The 16,677-nt window shown below is 52.1% G+C and overlaps 1 protein-coding gene across 3 annotated transcripts in view; it reads left to right on the forward strand.

The window, feature by feature from the left end:
• LOC112661500 (epidermal growth factor receptor) overlaps positions 1–16,677 on the forward strand; it is a 196,999-nt gene that overhangs the window by 175,781 nt on the left and 4,541 nt on the right. For all 3 annotated transcript variants that reach the window (XM_025449571.3, XM_035701348.2, XM_035701347.2), the window contains exons 21-25: positions 8,327–8,482; positions 9,352–9,427; positions 13,224–13,370; positions 14,820–14,917; positions 16,133–16,300. In XM_025449571.3, coding sequence (XP_025305356.1) covers positions 8,327–8,482; positions 9,352–9,427; positions 13,224–13,370; positions 14,820–14,917; positions 16,133–16,300 — 645 coding nt within the window. The remainder of the gene's footprint in view (positions 1–8,326; positions 8,483–9,351; positions 9,428–13,223; positions 13,371–14,819; positions 14,918–16,132; positions 16,301–16,677) is intronic.

Genomic DNA, 16,677 nt, shown 5'->3' on the forward strand with positions numbered 1-16,677 from the left:
GTGGACAGGTGGCCCAGCCGCGGGCTGGGTGTTAGCTCCTCACGGGGTCCCCAGAGGACTTTTAACTCTCGTGCCAAGCCTCTCCCTCGGGATGCCGGCACCGCAGCGATTGTTAGCAACCCAGATGGCTAAGTCCTGTGTTCCCCTCGGTTGGCATGAGGCAGGTTAGTGGGCAGGCCCATCTCTGAGCGTGGGTGTCCTTGCGGCCGGCCCCTCCGCAGCGAGCCGGCGTGGAGGGCCGTGGAGGGGCCACGGCGGCCGCAAGCCTGACCACTGGGCCCTGCCCCCCCCCCCAGCTGCGCTGGTGGCCCGGTCGTTCCAGCGCCGCGTGGTGTCCCTTCTCAGCCGCAGCCTCGGGGTGCTGCCCCCCCGCCAGTCCCCGGTGTTCTTGTCCTTCTCGAAGCCGTAACCCTGGTCACAGAACAGGGGCCTGAGTCACTCAGCAGCGCTAGATAGTGGCCCTGGAAGAGGGTGTGTGTGCGCCTCTGACGCCGTGATTTCCTGAAAATGCTCGTGATTTCTGCGTGTGCCTGGATCCGCGTCCCAAGGCTGCCACGGGTTGCCGCGGCCTGGTGGCTCACGACCGCAGCAAGCTGGCCACCCCCCCGTCCTGGAGGTCAGTGCACAGCCAAGCCAGCCGGGCTGTGCCCACCTCCCCCCCCCCCCCCCACTGCCCACGTCCTTGCCTTTTCCTTTCTGGTGGCTCCGGCCACCCCCAGGCTCGAGGTCCCCCCCCAACCCCGTCTCTTCCTCGGTCTTCACACAGCCTCCTTCTCTATGTCTGAGTCTAAATCGCCTTTTCTTTTCTCTTAAAAGACACTGATCACCCTGAAATCCAGGATGCTTTCATCCTACATCATTACCTGGTTGCACCTGTCACCCCCCGAGGTTCCTGGTCGACATGAAACTTGGCCCGGTCCAGTCCGGAATAGGGGCTGGTCTGGGGGAGGAGGTGGTTAGCCCCCGGCAGGTTTTACTGAATCTGGAATTATTCCTGAAGATCTGCTCACCCCCTGACTCCTGAGCCCAGAAATTCTTCCCCCATACAGATAATACTGTCTTGCTTTGGTTGCTCTCTTTTCTTTCAGCACATACTGCTGCCTGGGAAGATCTGGCTTATTTCCGTGTTTGCTTGAGTTTGTGCACAGCTGCCCCAACTGGACGGTGAGCCCAGTGACACTGGTGTCCTGGCCCGTCCCCACCCTGGGCAGGGCCTCCCAAGCTCTGCACACCTGCAGCCAGCTTCCCCGGCCGAGGTGGTCAGCATCTCTTCTCTGCTTATGTCGTGTCAGTCCACCGCTCCACGAAAGTGATGCTCCTCGCGATGGGGCATGTAGCCCCCGCGACTTTGGTCCAGCCCAGAAGCGTGCTGGCAGTTCCAGCAGACGTGAGAGCCACATCCCACTTCTGTCGCTCGGTAACCACCTCAGGCAGGTGGCTGAGTCTTTTTTGTGCCTCATTCTTTGGCCCTCAATGAGGTTCCTCCAGCTGTCCTCCCGGGTACGAGGGTGACACCAGGTAGCCTCTGGGAAGCACCTGCCACTGGTGCCGTGCGCACACGGTGCTCACTGGATGTTCCCTTTCTCCATTGCTTTCCCCGCATTTTGGCTCAGTTAGGTTGGACTCGTGACTAAAAATCTAAGCTGAAACATTGTCTTAATCTAGTTCCGCATCAGCTTTCATTTATTAGAGCGGCATCAGGGTCCAGGTCCCCTCTCCTTCTGAGCTTTTTCTCTTCTCCTTTGAGACCTTACGTTTCAATCCGCCCGACCACTGGTGTCTACAAAGATGGAAATTTATTTTAACCCTAAAAGTCAGCTTCTGCAGGCGAGGTGGAAAAAAACACACGGACCTCAATATGCCAGTGGCCACGGCAAAGAAGAATCCGTCTGTGCCTTGGAGTCACAGAAGTTCCCGAGTTGAGGGTCCGGGCCTGAAAGTTTTCCAGGGCAGTTCTCTAGATGGTTTCACTCACAACTGCAACCTGTTATTGAAATCCACTCTAGTGTCTCTTGCACTTTATTTCTCTTTACTTCACACTGAAAGCCTTCCAGATTGCGTCTCTTAGCTCTCCGGGGTAGATTTGCTTTCTAAGTCAGAGGAGAAACCCTTGCCCGCTGTATTTGAATCGCTGGAGTGATGGAGGGCCCGTCCTTGGAGGGAGGGGAAAGTAGTGGTTTCCTCGACCGTGAAGACAGAAATCTGCTCCCGGGTGAGTGACTTTTTATCCTAGTATCGAACAATTTCCTTTGTAAAAGTTGGAAGTGAGACTACCCAGAAACACTTAGTGGCTGACCAGAAACTGAACTCCTGGCGTTTTCAAAGTGGGATTTATTGACCCATAAATGTCCTGCATTGATTCACAAAGGCCTGGGCTCTCCTGGGAAGTTTTCTAAATATTGATGGAATGCTGGCCACTGTTACGCAAGTTTCTCATCCTGGCTGAACGGCTAAGAGGATAAATTCTATCACCTGGGCAAAAGGAAAAGAAAAGAGAAGTGAGTGGGCGAGGGAGGAAGTCAGGATGGAGTCAGGAAGGGCCTGGAAAAGCAGAAGAGAGCTCCAGGCCCTCGTCTTACAAGGTGACAGTGGATTCTGTTCTCCCGTCTCGGGAGTTTCTGGAGATATTACCTGCTCCCCAGACAGAAAGATCCTGGCTTTCTAAGCTCCTGGCTCGTGGGGCCCTGGGTAGCTCCCACATGCTGGGATTTCATTGCTTCAGGAAGTGTATCCGCTTTTTCTGGGTACATGAGCCAGCTAGTAAGTCCCAAACTATATCAGATGGCACAGTAATGTCATAAAACGTTCTAATCAGAAAGGTCCTATCGTCCGATCAGCCTGTCACTTGGAAACGCTGCTATTGTGCCAGCATCTTCCCCTGAGACCATCCGTGCACATTATTACGACGTCCTGCCATCGATAAAGGCTCTCGAGACTGTGATTAATCTGACGGTTTCCCAAACCTTTGGGACAAAAGAGCTTGCTTATCACCTAGCCCAGATCAAGATCTCACAGAATTGAATTCTCAGGTAGTTGACGGAAAATGAGGATCCCTGCGATCCAGCCCTGGAGAGGTTTGGAGACAGATGGCAGGAGACCGAGGCTCTCTCTGACCACAACTGTATGTGCACCAAATGGTGTTTAAGGTGGTCCAGGAGATACAGTTTAATAAGGACAAACCTAAAAATTGTCAGTTCGAAGGATTTATTTAAGTGCACAGAATTACTTGGTTTGGCCACCTGTGTTCCTTCCTGAGTGCCCTGCTGTGAAGCCCATGTTGACAGACTCTACTGCAGTCGTAACAGATGAGCAGGGGGGTAATGAATGAATGAAAATCATACCAGACAAGGAACTAGAAAAGGAGGTGAGGCTCACGATGCAGCCCAACGGTGCCGATTCACCGCCGGCCTCTGCTTCCATCCTCAGAAAGCAGGACTCATCGGAGCTGATTCCACCGCCAAGCATGATCAACACCTAGGCAACGAGACAGCTCAGTGACAAAGCCAAACGGCAGATCCATTACCAGGCTTTTCAGTTACTTGGATTATTTTTTTAAATCTATTCTTAAATGGCCCATAAAAGATTACAGTGGAATTGAATCAACCTGAATGGTCCCTGTGCAGTATGTCATCCAAAAGCCAGAAGTTACCGTGGTATTAAAATATCAAGAGTATCAACTTTTAGGTATTTCATTTAGTGAACTCTTGGGCATTCATTTGCCAGTGTTAGGAATTGGGTGAAATTCGTATGTAAAGAAGATGAAATTTCTTATCTCCCCAACTTACAAGCCAGTGAGGGAAACAGATCCGCACAGCCAGGAGCGCTGCGGGGAGTGAGTGGTCAGAGCAGGAGAGCTGGGTACCTGGAGGCCTAGGCTCCCCAGGCCGCTGGGAAGGGCACACGGGGACCAGCAGGGGTCAGTTGGGGTGGAGGGGGGTGCTCGGTCTGTCAGCCAGGTGCCAGGTGCTGGGAGCCACCGGGGGTGGTGGAGGTGAGCAGGCAAGCCAGCCTGTGTCTTAGCCTAGAGAGTTCTGTGCCGGAGATGTGAGGGAAAGGCCCTGCCCCATCAGTGAGAGGTGACCATCCGGGTGGCCAGGATGCAGAGTGGCTCGGTGCCTGAGAGATGCTGAGGGCTGCTCAGGGAGGGAGGGCTGGGGAGGACGAGCGGAGCCCCCGAGGGGCCCTACAACCCCACACAAGGAGACAGTGTCACCACGAAAGCAAAGGGCTCTTCTCGGGAATCTATTTGTGATCAAACTCTCCAGGGGGTGGGGGTAGGGGTGGGGGGTGGCTGGAGTCCAGGTGAGGTGGGCTAGCAACCTCATTCAAGCTCACAGCCAATGGATGGGCAAGGGGGGTGACCTAGAAGGAAACCCTGACAATCACCAGTCCCTGTGGAAGACGCTCGCCGGGCCCCATCCTGCGTGCTGCGTGGATAAACTTACTTAACCATCTGATTAGCCCGCTTTACATACCGGGAAACTGAGGCACAGGGGTGTTTAAGTAAACTTGCCAGGCTCTTGAGCTAGTAAGTAGCACAAATCAGGATTGGACCCCAGGCAGCCTGGCTCCCAAGTCCACACTCTTGGTGAGCCTGGCTGCCCCCTCACAGGAGGGTGTTGGTGCCACACGAGCTGTCTGGGATCGGGAATTCTGATACTTTTGTGCCTCTTCCGAGGGCAGGAGCCCGGGGAGGGGGAGCCTACTATTGATTTAGCTCTGCCCAAACCATCTGCGGGCCCCCCACTCCCTGCTTGGTGCCACTGCTGTCTTCACGAAGTCATTGCTCCCCCCGACTCCTCCCCATGGCGGTTTATGAAACAGAACAGAGAGGGATCCCATTGCAGCCTCTCACCCTGGCCTCCTCCCAAGAGGACAAGACGCTGCAGCCCTCCGGAAAACGGAGACTGTGAACATCAGAGCCAGCCACCCCCAGGCCTTTCTTCTTCGTGGATGTTGTGCCAGAAAGATCTTTAGTATCCGTGTGAGGCACATCCCTGTGCTTCTCTCCTTTGTAACTTTGAGGTGCTCTTCAGATTCCCTTCGAACCTTTTAAAATCCATCCTAGCTGTCCTGGAGTAAGTAACAGAAATAAATACGTTGATTTAAATTAAAGCGATGATCTGAGAGGAATCAGGAAATGAGCTTCCCAGGAGGCCCTGGTGCTGCTTCCTGTGGTGTCTCCGCCTAGAGGGGCTCTTATCAGGCTCTTATCTTTGCGAACTGGTTAAAATATAACTTTGCTGGGCACTGAGATGGCCTTTTAAACTGCCTCTATGGTGTGGGACAGAGACTGATGAACAGGGTTTTATCTAAGCTCAAACGAGCCTAATCCTGCCGCCTCCAGATCCTCTCTGATTTAAACCCCTCTGGCTGATTAGCTGTGTGCTCCCCAGATGTAAAGGGCTCTTTCCCAAGCCGTCCCTGAAGACTGATATTCTCCAAAAACGTCACAGTGTATTAAAGTTGTCCTTTACAGACCCAAGGGGTGGAAGTGGGGCTCAGGTCAATTTATTAGGTTTACATAATGACATGGACTCAGTGGCACACGACCGAGGTGCTGGGCTGTGGGGTCTTTTGCTTATTTGGAGTTTCTTTTGACACCTCAAGCAGCCTTTGAGCCAGCAGGCAAGTTGCGCTTGGAGGCCCCAGCAGGAAGCAAGGGACCCCATGGTGGTCTTAAGGCCTCCGAGCACTTGGTCTGACCAGCCTCCGGCCTCGCGATGGCTCTCAAGGCTGATGCCAGGGCTCCAGCTCCAGAGGGGGCTTCTTAGAAGATGTGTTGGAAACGCCTGGCACACCATCATTGCTCAAAACAGTCACCTGCTACATCACTCCCTCATTCATTCGTTCGTTCATTCATTCATTCATTTTTCAACACTTTGGTGAAAATGTGTCCGGTGTGCAGGTTGTGGGGCGTTGAAATAAAAGAGGCCGAATGATACGTTTGAGATGGTAGTTAAACAAGGCTGGAAATTCCCTCTGAAGTCCCCCTTTGTGAACTCAGAAAACACAAATTTGAAATAAAGCAGAAGGGATAAGGCAAGGTTGACTGGTTCCCAAGTGTCCCGGACTTATCTGTCCCTATTACTCTGTGGATGTGCCTCCACAGTGCCTACTGCCGAGGACATCCTTGGGAAATGGCTGAGGAAGCAGGGCCAGCGACACAGGGTGGAAGGAAGAAGAGAAAAACGGGTGAGAGAGAGAGAGAGAAGGAAGGAAAGAGAGCAAATGAGCTAATACAGCCTGGAATGCAGATGTTGCGCCTAACCAGGCAAGAGGCCAAGCACAATTAACCCGTTTTGAATGGGTAAGAGTGCACCGTGTTTAATAAATAGAGGCCTTACTCTTTTATAGGAGACAGGAGGATTGAGCAGGGTCCCAGGAAGCAAAGGAGAAGCGGAAGCTCATGAATGGAGCCCCCTGTGAAGGGCCATGGGGGGAGGTGACAGGGAGTAGGAAGTCAAGTTGGTCCTCTGTTTGGAGGAGTTCTCTGGGCTTCTGCTCCTTCCCTCTCAGCTCCCCACATGCCATTCCTAAATAATAATCCCTAATTTGGAAGCGCTGTGCCAGAGGGAACCTGCTAGTTTCCTCTTGAGTAGACGTGAGCCCTGCTAACCATATTTTGCAGCATCTGAGGGATCTTAGAAGGGGAACACTGAAATCGAACCGCATCATAAGCATTCAGGAACTTTCTGGATAATCCAGGGGAGAAGAGAGACATGGGAATCAATCATCTTAGTCCAAGGAAAGAAAAAGAAAGACCTCCAACATAGCCCCCACAGGCTAATTCTTGGTGGCATCTTCCTAAGATCCTAGTTTCCTCCGATCGTTAGTTTTGCTCCAGAAAGAAAGAGAGCTTCTGATTTCACCTCACTACGAATTTTCACCTAATAGCTCCGTGAAAGGAAGCAAAGAATTTGCCAGGAAATTTGGGACTCCGTCCTCACCCACAGGTTCTCCCTGCAGTTCCCTAACGTGGCGATCCCTCCAGAGCTACAGAAAAGCTGGGGAGTAAAGCAGCGTGGGTGAAGCCCACTTGTTTCCATCTCGTGCTCTTCAGTGAGCATCTCTGTGCCTGTCTTTACTGGAGAGCGCCTGAGCGTCCGCCATAAAGGTCGTTGGAAGCGTGGTCCATGCCTCTGGCTGGAGAGAGAGGGACATTTGTGAGTTAGTGGCAGAGAATGTGGTACAGACATAAGACGTCTGCAGAACTGAACGGCTTCTCCGGCCTGCCAGCCTGGCCCTGCACGGAGGTGGAGCCGCCAAGCTCATGTCAACAGGTCGGAGCTTGGTAGGGTCCCAGGGAGCCTGGCTGAGCTGGGCAGGCGTGGAGCAAGCAGGAGTAGAGGCCCTGCCAGCAGGAAGCGCTCATGACGGTCACCAAGAAAGCTGTGGGCAAAGACCCAAGTCGAGGGGGCATACTTCTGGGGGTGCACACGTCAGGCACTGCCCTGGGTGCTTCTCGGGTATTGTTTCTCTCTCTCTCTCTCTCTCTCTCTCTCTCCTCTCTCTCAGCAGTGGTTCTGATTGCAACCAAATCGGGGAGGTGACTGAAGAGGGGGTAGGAAGTGCCACCTTATAAAAGGAAATTCAGTATCCATGTGATTTCAAATTTTACAAAGCGGGGGGATCCCTGGGTGGCTCAGTGGTTTAGCATCTGCCTTCAGCTCAGGGCGTGATCCTGGAGACCCAGGATGGAGTCCCACATCGGGCTCCCTGCATGGAGCCTGCTTCTCCCTCTGCCTGTGTCTCTGCTTCTCTCTATGTGTGTGTCTCATGAATGAATAAATAAAATCTTAAAAAAAAAATCTTCACCGTTGGTAGCAGCTCAGGTCGGTGGCCCAGAGGAGCATGAGGGCAGTGTGGCCTCCCAGCGCTGAGAAGCCCGGGAGCGGCCTTGCCTTCCCTGCTCTGCAGGTCAGCCAAGTGCAAGGAGGTGACACGGGGCAGGGGCGCGGCGGCCACGGTCCACACCAGCTTCCAGCCAGCTCTCAGCCCATCAGCAGACGTCTTGCTCTGTCCTCGCCCTCGAATACTTGGTTCATCTGGGTTTAAAGCTTGAGCAACTGGTTGGAGAAAAGTTAACAAATCGGCAGCGCATTGTCTCTTCGTGGATGTGTCGGTCCATCCATTCAGGGGATAGTTAGTGGTGATCCCAAGGGGCGAGTTGCGGGGTCCCTGACGGGGACAGCTAGGACCCGGTGTGAACAGGACATGGGCTCCCCGAGTGGGGGCCACTCCGGGCGGCCCAGGCAGCGCTGCCGGAGCCGGGCCTGGCCCCGGTGGTCGCGGCGGCCCCTCACTGCGCGGCCCCGTGTTGCAGGGCATGAACTACCTGGAAGACCGGCGCTTGGTGCACCGCGACCTGGCGGCCAGGAACGTCCTGGTGAAGACCCCGCAGCACGTCAAGATCACAGATTTCGGGCTGGCCAAACTGCTGGGTGCCGAGGAGAAAGAGTACCACGCGGAAGGAGGCAAAGTAAGAAGCTGGCCTGTGGGGCGGCGACCTAGGGGACGTTCTCAGAACAGCCTGGGTGAGGTCAAGGCAGCCGCCGCTGACCCCTGGGTCTGGCCAGGGCCGACTTCAGAGGAGCTGCTCTGAAAGCAGGATTTGCTGGGAGAGTGAGGATAGAAGTTTCTATCGCGTCCAGAGGCCAGAGCCAATAAACATGAGCTGAGCTCCATGGTCGGGTGACCGTGAGCCAAGGTTAGGTGTCAGCCTCCCCCCCCACCAGGACGCAGCAGCCTTCAGAAGAGCAGCTGGAAGTGTCACGGCTAATTTAGCAGCACAGGGCTTTTAAGGACGTCTCAGAAAGACGGGACAGCTCCCCGTGCTGTTCCTGGAGCTCCCGAGAGTCTCTGGCTCCCGTAGGGTTGGGCCCCTCCTCCCAGACGGGGTCCTCCGGGGGCCGCTGTCCCAGCACTGAGGGGTGCAGGTCCCCCCTTAGGCCCTCCGGTTGTTCTGAATCACCTCTTAAGTTTCACTCTGACCCATATGGCTCCAGGCAGCTGGCTCTGCAACACCCGTAAGCGTGGGGTGGTTAGGACCACAGGGCGCCCCCAGCCCCCAGCAGGTGCACCCAGTTCACCAGAACGGCCCATGCCCCAGAGGCCCTCAGCTGAGACCTTCATGAAGCCATCCCTGAGGCCCAACAGAATAACCCTGTTTCCTATCAGATTTAAAACTGGCCCCTCTTGCTGGGAGGGAGCACTAGTGCTGGGGTATCAGGGTGGGGTGGCCTGGCCTCCCCACATTCGTCACTTGTCACTTGTTGCAGCATGATTTAATTTCTTGCAGCGGAGGGAAGCTAATAGGTGTCTTACTACTTTCTCTCTCATCATTCCAAGGTGCCTATCAAGTGGATGGCTTTAGAATCGATTTTACACCGAATTTATACCCACCAAAGCGATGTGTGGAGCTACGGTGAGTCAAAGTCTTGATGCTAATGAATGTGTACTGAGAAGAAGCCGGCTTGCGGTGTTTGTTGACTTGCGTTACATGCTCTGTCAGCTGCGTGCTTTCTTCCGAGGCAATGACTCATAACAGCGTGGTAGCCGCTGTCGATGCTAAGAAAACACGACCAAGGAAATTGAGTGCAACTCGCATCCTGCATGTCACCAGGGGGATCAGTGACCTTGTCAAGAGGGGGTAAGGGAGGGCAAGAGAGCTTAGACTTAGGAAATGCCCGTACCTGCGGCATCAAACCAAAACTGACCTCTTGCCTTGGATTTGACGTGAACCAAAGGGAGGTGACAAATGAGGTCTCATGGGAAAGAGTTTCCAGGTAGAGACATGGGGTCTTGTGATGGACTAACTCAGCGGCTCTCGTTTGACCCAGCGCATGGGGGTCTTTGTGTGTCAGAGAGGATGGCTTGACGAGAGTGCACTGTGAGGAGGTGTCTGTGGGAGAAAAGAATAAGCCAGGGAAAGAGTTCTTGCTTGCAGCTCTAGTGAGAGCATCTCATCAGGATGGGTTCTGTTTCCCCCTCCACATCCCACATGGCCCTGCACAGGCCTGCACCCCTCCTCTCAGACACGCCTTTGCAGTCCTTGCCACACTGGCTTTGCACAAAGGATGCCCTGAGCCTACAGAGGCCTCAGCATTTGGGGCCCCTGGGTGGCTCGGCGGTTGAGCGTCTGCCTTCAGCTCAGGGCGTGATCCCGGGGTTCCGGGATCGAGTCCCGCATCGGGCTCCCCTCAAGGAGCCTGCTTCTCCCTCTGCCTGTGTCTTGTCTCTCACTCTCTGTGTCTCTCATGAACAAATAAATAAAACCTTAAAAAAATAAAAATAAAAATAAAAGAAAATTCAGCATTTAAGAACATGTCACCAGTACATTTTCACTGACGGCCACGTGAGGTCCTTGCACCTGTTCACAGTGGGCCCTCCTGAGCCCAGCAATCTGCTGGAAGGCTACCAAATAGCTCATCCAACACACTTGATCTGTGAATTGTCAGTCTGTTCCCACTACTAAAGCAACCAGGCTAACGGGGAGGGTCCACCCCCACCTCCGTAGAAATGGGTATTTGGGGCGAGCGATATTGAAACAACGTTCCACGAGGAATTTGGTTATTATCACAAAAACAGCATCCACTTAGTATTATTTTTTATAGCATCCCTAACTTCCTAAGACTCTCAATGTGTGTTGATTGCAGGGATTTTTGTCCTTCTGCTAGACTGCAAGCCCCGCAGAGACAGAGATCTTTGTGAGTGAACAAGCCACCTGCAATTAATGAACGAGATAAGGAACTAAAGCTAGTCTCGTGCCTTGTTAGTTCAGTCATTTTTAAGATAGGTCTACTCCCCAAGAGGGATAAAATGACACGCTTCCTATCCCATCCAGAGGCATCAACGTCGTCACCTCCCTCCCTCGGTGACGCCACCAAAGGACCTCCGGGCAGGTCTTCTCTCTTCCTGTTCTGCACACATTCATCTGTTCTCCAGAAAACAGGCAAAAAAAATATTTTTTAAACTATAGCAGACTTTTAATTCTCTGCTTAACAGCCGCCTTTGGTTTTCCAACCATGGTGGGTAAGATCACAACCGGGCTGGCCCCTCCTGCCTTTCCAGAATCCCACAGCTGCGTTTCCCTCCTGGGCTGTGTGCTGCAGCCGGCGGGGGCCAGCTCACAGGCAGTCCATGGTTGGTCCACTTGTTGCATAAATGAAAACACTCTTAAACTCTGTGCCTTAATACCTGTGAATGATTACAGGCATTATCAGAAAGCCGGCCTCGCTGCCATGGTCCGAGGTGTTTCATTTCAGTGGAAACGGGGTTGCCAGTGATTATAATCTGCCATCCTTGGAAGGACACTGGAATTATTGAAACCACAGACCTCAAGTTTCAGTTTAAAAAATAAATCCAATCGGGGCATCTGGGTGGCTCAGTCAGTTACAGCGTCCTACTCTTGATGTCAGCTCAGGTCATGATCTCGGGGTCATGAGATCAAGTCCCTCATCAGGCTCCACGCTCAGCACAGAGTCAGCTGAGAGAGTCTCTCTCTCCCTCTGCCCCTCGCCCTGCCTGCTTGTGCACGCGCACGCTCTCACTCTCTCTCTCTCTCTCAAATAAATAAATAGATGAATAAGTAAATAAATATCTTTAAAACAAATCCTATTACTCCACTCTCTAGTCTCCAGTCAAGACAAAATATTTTATTTTTTTATTTTTTTAAGACAAATATTTTAATAAATTAGGAAGCTGTGCGTTCCACTTAGGAGTTGAAAAGAAAGAGAACTCATCCACATTCCAGGCCCACCCAAAAGCCACAACCAGCTTTGCGTATGACTTTCTCACCATTTGTTCCAAAACCCGAAAAGCTTTCCTTCCCGCAGGAATTCATTGCTCATGCTTAAACATAACATTTAAGCCTCGTTAGATGAGAATTAATTGACTTCATGGATCTGGAAATGAGATTTTATTATTATCTTTTTTTTTTATCAAGTCCATATTGGCACTGTGGTGAGGAAGAAAGAGGAATCTATTTCCTTGCCCCTGGACCATTCTTTCCTTCATTTTTCAATCTTGCCTGTTCTAGGGGCACCCAGGTGGCTCAGTGGTTGGGCGTCTGCCTTCGGCTCAGAGCGTGATCCCGGGGTCCCAGGATCGAGTCCCACATGGAGCCTGCTTCTCCCTCTGCCTGTGTCTCTGCCTCTCTCTCCTCTCTGTGTTGCTCATAAATAAATAAATAAAATCTTTTTTATTTTTTTATTTTTTTAAGATTTATTTATTTATTCATGATAGACATAGAGAGAGAGACAAAGAGGCAGAGACACAGGAGGAGGGAGAAGCAGGCTCCATGCTGGGAGCCCGACACTGGACTCGATCCTGGGACTCCAGGCTCATGCCCTGGGCCAAAGGCAGGTGCTCAACCGCTGAGCCACCCAGGGATCCCAAATAAAATCTTTTTTAAAGAAAATCTTGCATGCTCTATATTCAGGTCACTCAGTTCTGGGATGGCCTCTGGGTAATCCACGCAGACCTGAGGTAATATGTATCTAGAGGCCAACTCTCCAGAAAATGGATCAGCAGACCAGTTGGAGATCAGGAAACTGCCAGGATCCTGTGTGTGACCCCTCCCAGCTCAGTCCCACCGGAGTCATCTTAGAGTCACCCCAGTGCACCCTCGCTGTCCAGGTTTCTAGAGCAGAGATTTCCGTCAAGAGAGGCACAGAGATGCGAGGATCCTTGGTCCGGAAAAACACCCAATTCTAAGACTACTGCTTTGATTTCTTTTTCTTTTTTTTTATCATGATGATTGATTTTTGAAATAAAAGGCATGGGGTTTCTAGGTTTACTAAAAAGAACGTAGGATTTTTCGGTTTCTAATTTTTATTATTATTTAAAAATGTGCCGCGTGGAACCTTGGGGGCGGCCTCCATCTTCCGTAGATACAAGTCGCTTGGGGAAGGTGTCCGAATGGGCCACGTCATTACAATGGTGGTGTTGTCATGGTGCCGTCGCTAAAGTCGTACTGCTTGCAGGCCACTTATGTTTGCCTGGCATGGCCTGAACGGTGCAGTTCCATCATCTTGTTTGATCTGCACAACGATCCCATAAGACAAGATCATTATCCCACTTTACAGGAAGGTACCGTGAGGCTTCCAGCATCAAGCGCATTGCCCAAAGCCGCCGAGACAAAGTTTCTTAAAGATTAGAAACATTTACAAGGTGGTGTGGTTTTTTATCGATTCATAAAACGGACTGCTTCACCCTTTCAGGCGTCACCGTGTGGGAGCTGATGACCTTCGGGTCCAAGCCTTACGACGGTATCCCTGCAAGTGAGATCTCCACCATCCTGGAGAAGGGAGAGCGCCTCCCGCAGCCGCCCATATGCACCATCGATGTCTACATGATCATGGTCAAGTGTGAGTGATGCTGTGGCCGTCTCCTCTGGCCTGGCCTGTCGTGGGCACCCGGAGTGCCTTGTTGTGCCTAGAGAGGTTGCTGCTGCCCTTAGCAAAAGACCGAGACCTTTGATCCCCTAAAGAGACGTTGTCAGAGTCTTTACAGCAGGCCCCGAAGTCCAGAAACGTCTGTAAATATCCTCTCCCGACATTCCTCAGGAAGCGCTTGCTTGACCCATTGAGCCCCGTGACCTGGCATGTGCCCATGTTTGCCAGCAAATAAATAACATCAAATTCCTCCATAAGCCATGACACCAAAATATTCTGTTCTCTGGGTTGCTCAACGAGAAAGGCGCTGTACGTTTTGAAGCCTGTTACCAGAGAGACTGAATGTTTTTAAATGCCTAACAGTGAGTAAGCGCAGGAGGCTGATTGAATCAACAATTTCTGCCCCGACCTAAGCCTTTCAAGTAGTAGATCTACGTAGGGGCCTTTCTCAGCGTAGCAAGTTAGCATTTTAAAAGTCAGAGCGCGGAGCCTGCTTGGTGCTATCAGTCCCCAGAGGCACACGTTCACAGGCTCAGGAGACCACGTTCCACGTATGACGAGCACAGACACGACAGGGTGGCGTGGGGTCTAGACGGGGCCAAGTTCATGTAAATACTAATAATGCCTTTCTGAACTTGAGGCCCCAGGGCTAACCTCCTTTAACTTCCTTGCTTTGGGCTGAGGAAGCTGGGATCCAGAGAGATTACGTGATCCGTCTAAGGTCACATAGCAGTCTGTCCTAAAATAGCTTGACCTCCTGCTGATAACAAATAGATGTGAGCCCTCGAGAGAGACAAGGATTTCCACTGTTCCTCCGGCTTGCTTAATCCAGACTTAGATCGTTGTGTGATCAAACGTGCTGGTGAATAACAAGTGTCCGAAGGAAGGCACTGGAACACTTGGGTGCTTGGCTACTGAGGATGTAAGGCCGTGAAAGCATCGGAGTGTGGAGTTCCCAAACCCCGAGGGTCCTAAAGTCCCCAACCTTCCCTAAATTGAATCAGGCTTGCAGCTTGCAAGACTGCTAAGTGCGTATCGATGAAAGTGAATGTCCAGTGAGGACTTGGCCGGGGAGCCCCCTCACCGGGGTCCCACGGTCTTAGCGATTCGCAAATTGTGAGGCATCCATGGCTGTCCCATCACGTAGGGTGGTGATGCCAGAGCCCCGGCCCCAGGAAGAGCAGGCGAAGAGAACGAGAGGCTGTTCCCGTCATTCTGATGCAAGTATTTTGTGTCATCATGGTCTTTAAACTGTGATCAGCGCCAGGGTGGCGAGATGTCTAGATGTCTAGCACACGGGTTCAGTTTCTGCATCACGTACTTTCCCCAAAGGATCTCGCCATAAATGCTTCCTTGAAGCAATGTCATCTTTAATGTGTCTTTTGGGGTCTGATCGCACCGTGTCCCTCATTCCCTCCACAGGCTGGATGATAGATGCAGACAGTCGCCCAAAATTCCGTGAGTTGATCATCGAATTCTCCAAAATGGCCCGAGACCCGCAGCGCTACCTTGTCATCCAGGTACGGGATGAGTCTGAGCTCCCCCTGGGACAAGTCCCTCTGACGCGCATCACATGTCGCCGTGCTCCGTAGTGTGTGGGGTTCCCTTCCCTGTCTCTCAGGGCCCGTCCTTAAACCCTCGACATGTTAGAGCGAGCCTTGGTGAAGGCCGCACGCCCTGTAAACGGAGTGGAATTCATTTGTGACTCCCCCCCCCCAACCCCATTGGCCATTCCTGCCTGAACTCTAGCGCCCAGACACACTCAGGTCCGTGTGGCCTCTTCCATCGCGGCTAGCCCGAGCCTCGCCTCCATCTGAGGGAGAAGCAGGGCTTCGGTGTCAGCAAACCTGGCATCAAGGCCCTGAGTCTCCACTTACCACTTGAGGCCAACGAAACCAAACCCACAGGGCTGTGTTAATTAAGTCAGTGAAATAATGTTTGCAAAATACGTCGCATGGCACCTAAAGATTCTGCTTAGCGACTCCAGTGCACGTGTTGGGGAGCGGTTCCCACACACCTCCAAGCAAGCAGTTCTGACACCTGCGGGGGTCTCTCCCCTCATCCCCATGTGCTCACCGACCCGGAAGCTGTCTGAACCCAGTCCTTTTGGGGTTTTATGGAGTCTCCATTACATAGGCCTTATTGATTAAATCAGTGGCCAGTAGTGATTGATTGATTCAACCTCCCCCATTCCAGGACATCACGGGGTGTGATGGACTTGAATGTTTCAACCCCCTAATCTCTGGGTTGGTTACCCTGGCAACCATGGGTTAGTTAGTTACCAACTTACTGTGGGTTGGTTGGTTACCAACTTAGGGCTGGTCCTAAAGCCGCTCATGAGCGGAACCAAGACGCCTTTGCTGCCCCCATCACTCAGGAGCCTCCAAGGTTTCAGAGCTCTGTGCCAGGAATAGGGACAAATTTCTTATTATAAATCAGAATATCGCAGCAGCTAACAACCCTCTACATGCTCAATAAATGCCGCTCCTTCGTCCCTTCCTTCTTCCTCTTCAGCTGTCTCTGTTTCCTTTAGGGGCTTTTAAACATCCAAGAATTTTTAATGTTTTGCCATCACGTTGGGGAGGGAAGGAAGCAGCTGTACCTCAGGGAACCAGGGTGATTTTATTATAACCAAATTGCAAGACAAACAGGCAGTTTCCACAGAAGTGGAATAGCCAAGAAGTGGAACAGCATCTCTCTGGGCCTTACTAATTGTCTCAAAATCTCTGCACCAGGGAGATGAGAGGATGCATTTGCCAAGCCCTACAGACTCCAATTTTTACCGCGCCCTGATGGACGAGGAGGACATGGAGGATGTTGTGGATGCTGACGAGTACCTCATCCCCCAGCAGGGCTTCTTCCACAGCCCCTCCACTTCCCGGACCCCCCTCCTAAGTTCTCTGGTACGAAACGTTGCTTCTTCTCGAGCTGTGTCTGCACATTTGAGGGGATGGTTTGGAGAAAATGATGCCCACCTAGTGGAACTTAGCATAAAGACAGAGAAGTAAATTTTAACCCAATGGTCAGGCCAAAGTCAGAAGGAATCAGTCAAGTGTATTAGTCATTTGATCGCCTTCCTCGCCACGACTGGATCATAATCCTTTTAGGGCTACTAAGGACCAGAATTAAATCAGAACTACACCTAGTTGTTTTCTGAAGCTAATGGGTCAAGACAAAATGAAGCACTTGAATTAGCTCCACTCTGTGAGACCCCACCGCCCGCATTCGGTGGGCACGGGTGAGACTATGCAAGCGTACGGTCAACGACGTCCGTTCTTTT

The sequence above is a fragment of the Canis lupus genome, chromosome 18, assembly GCF_003254725.2.
Source record: "Canis lupus dingo isolate Sandy chromosome 18, ASM325472v2, whole genome shotgun sequence".
Lineage (NCBI taxonomy): Eukaryota > Metazoa > Chordata > Mammalia > Carnivora > Canidae > Canis > Canis lupus.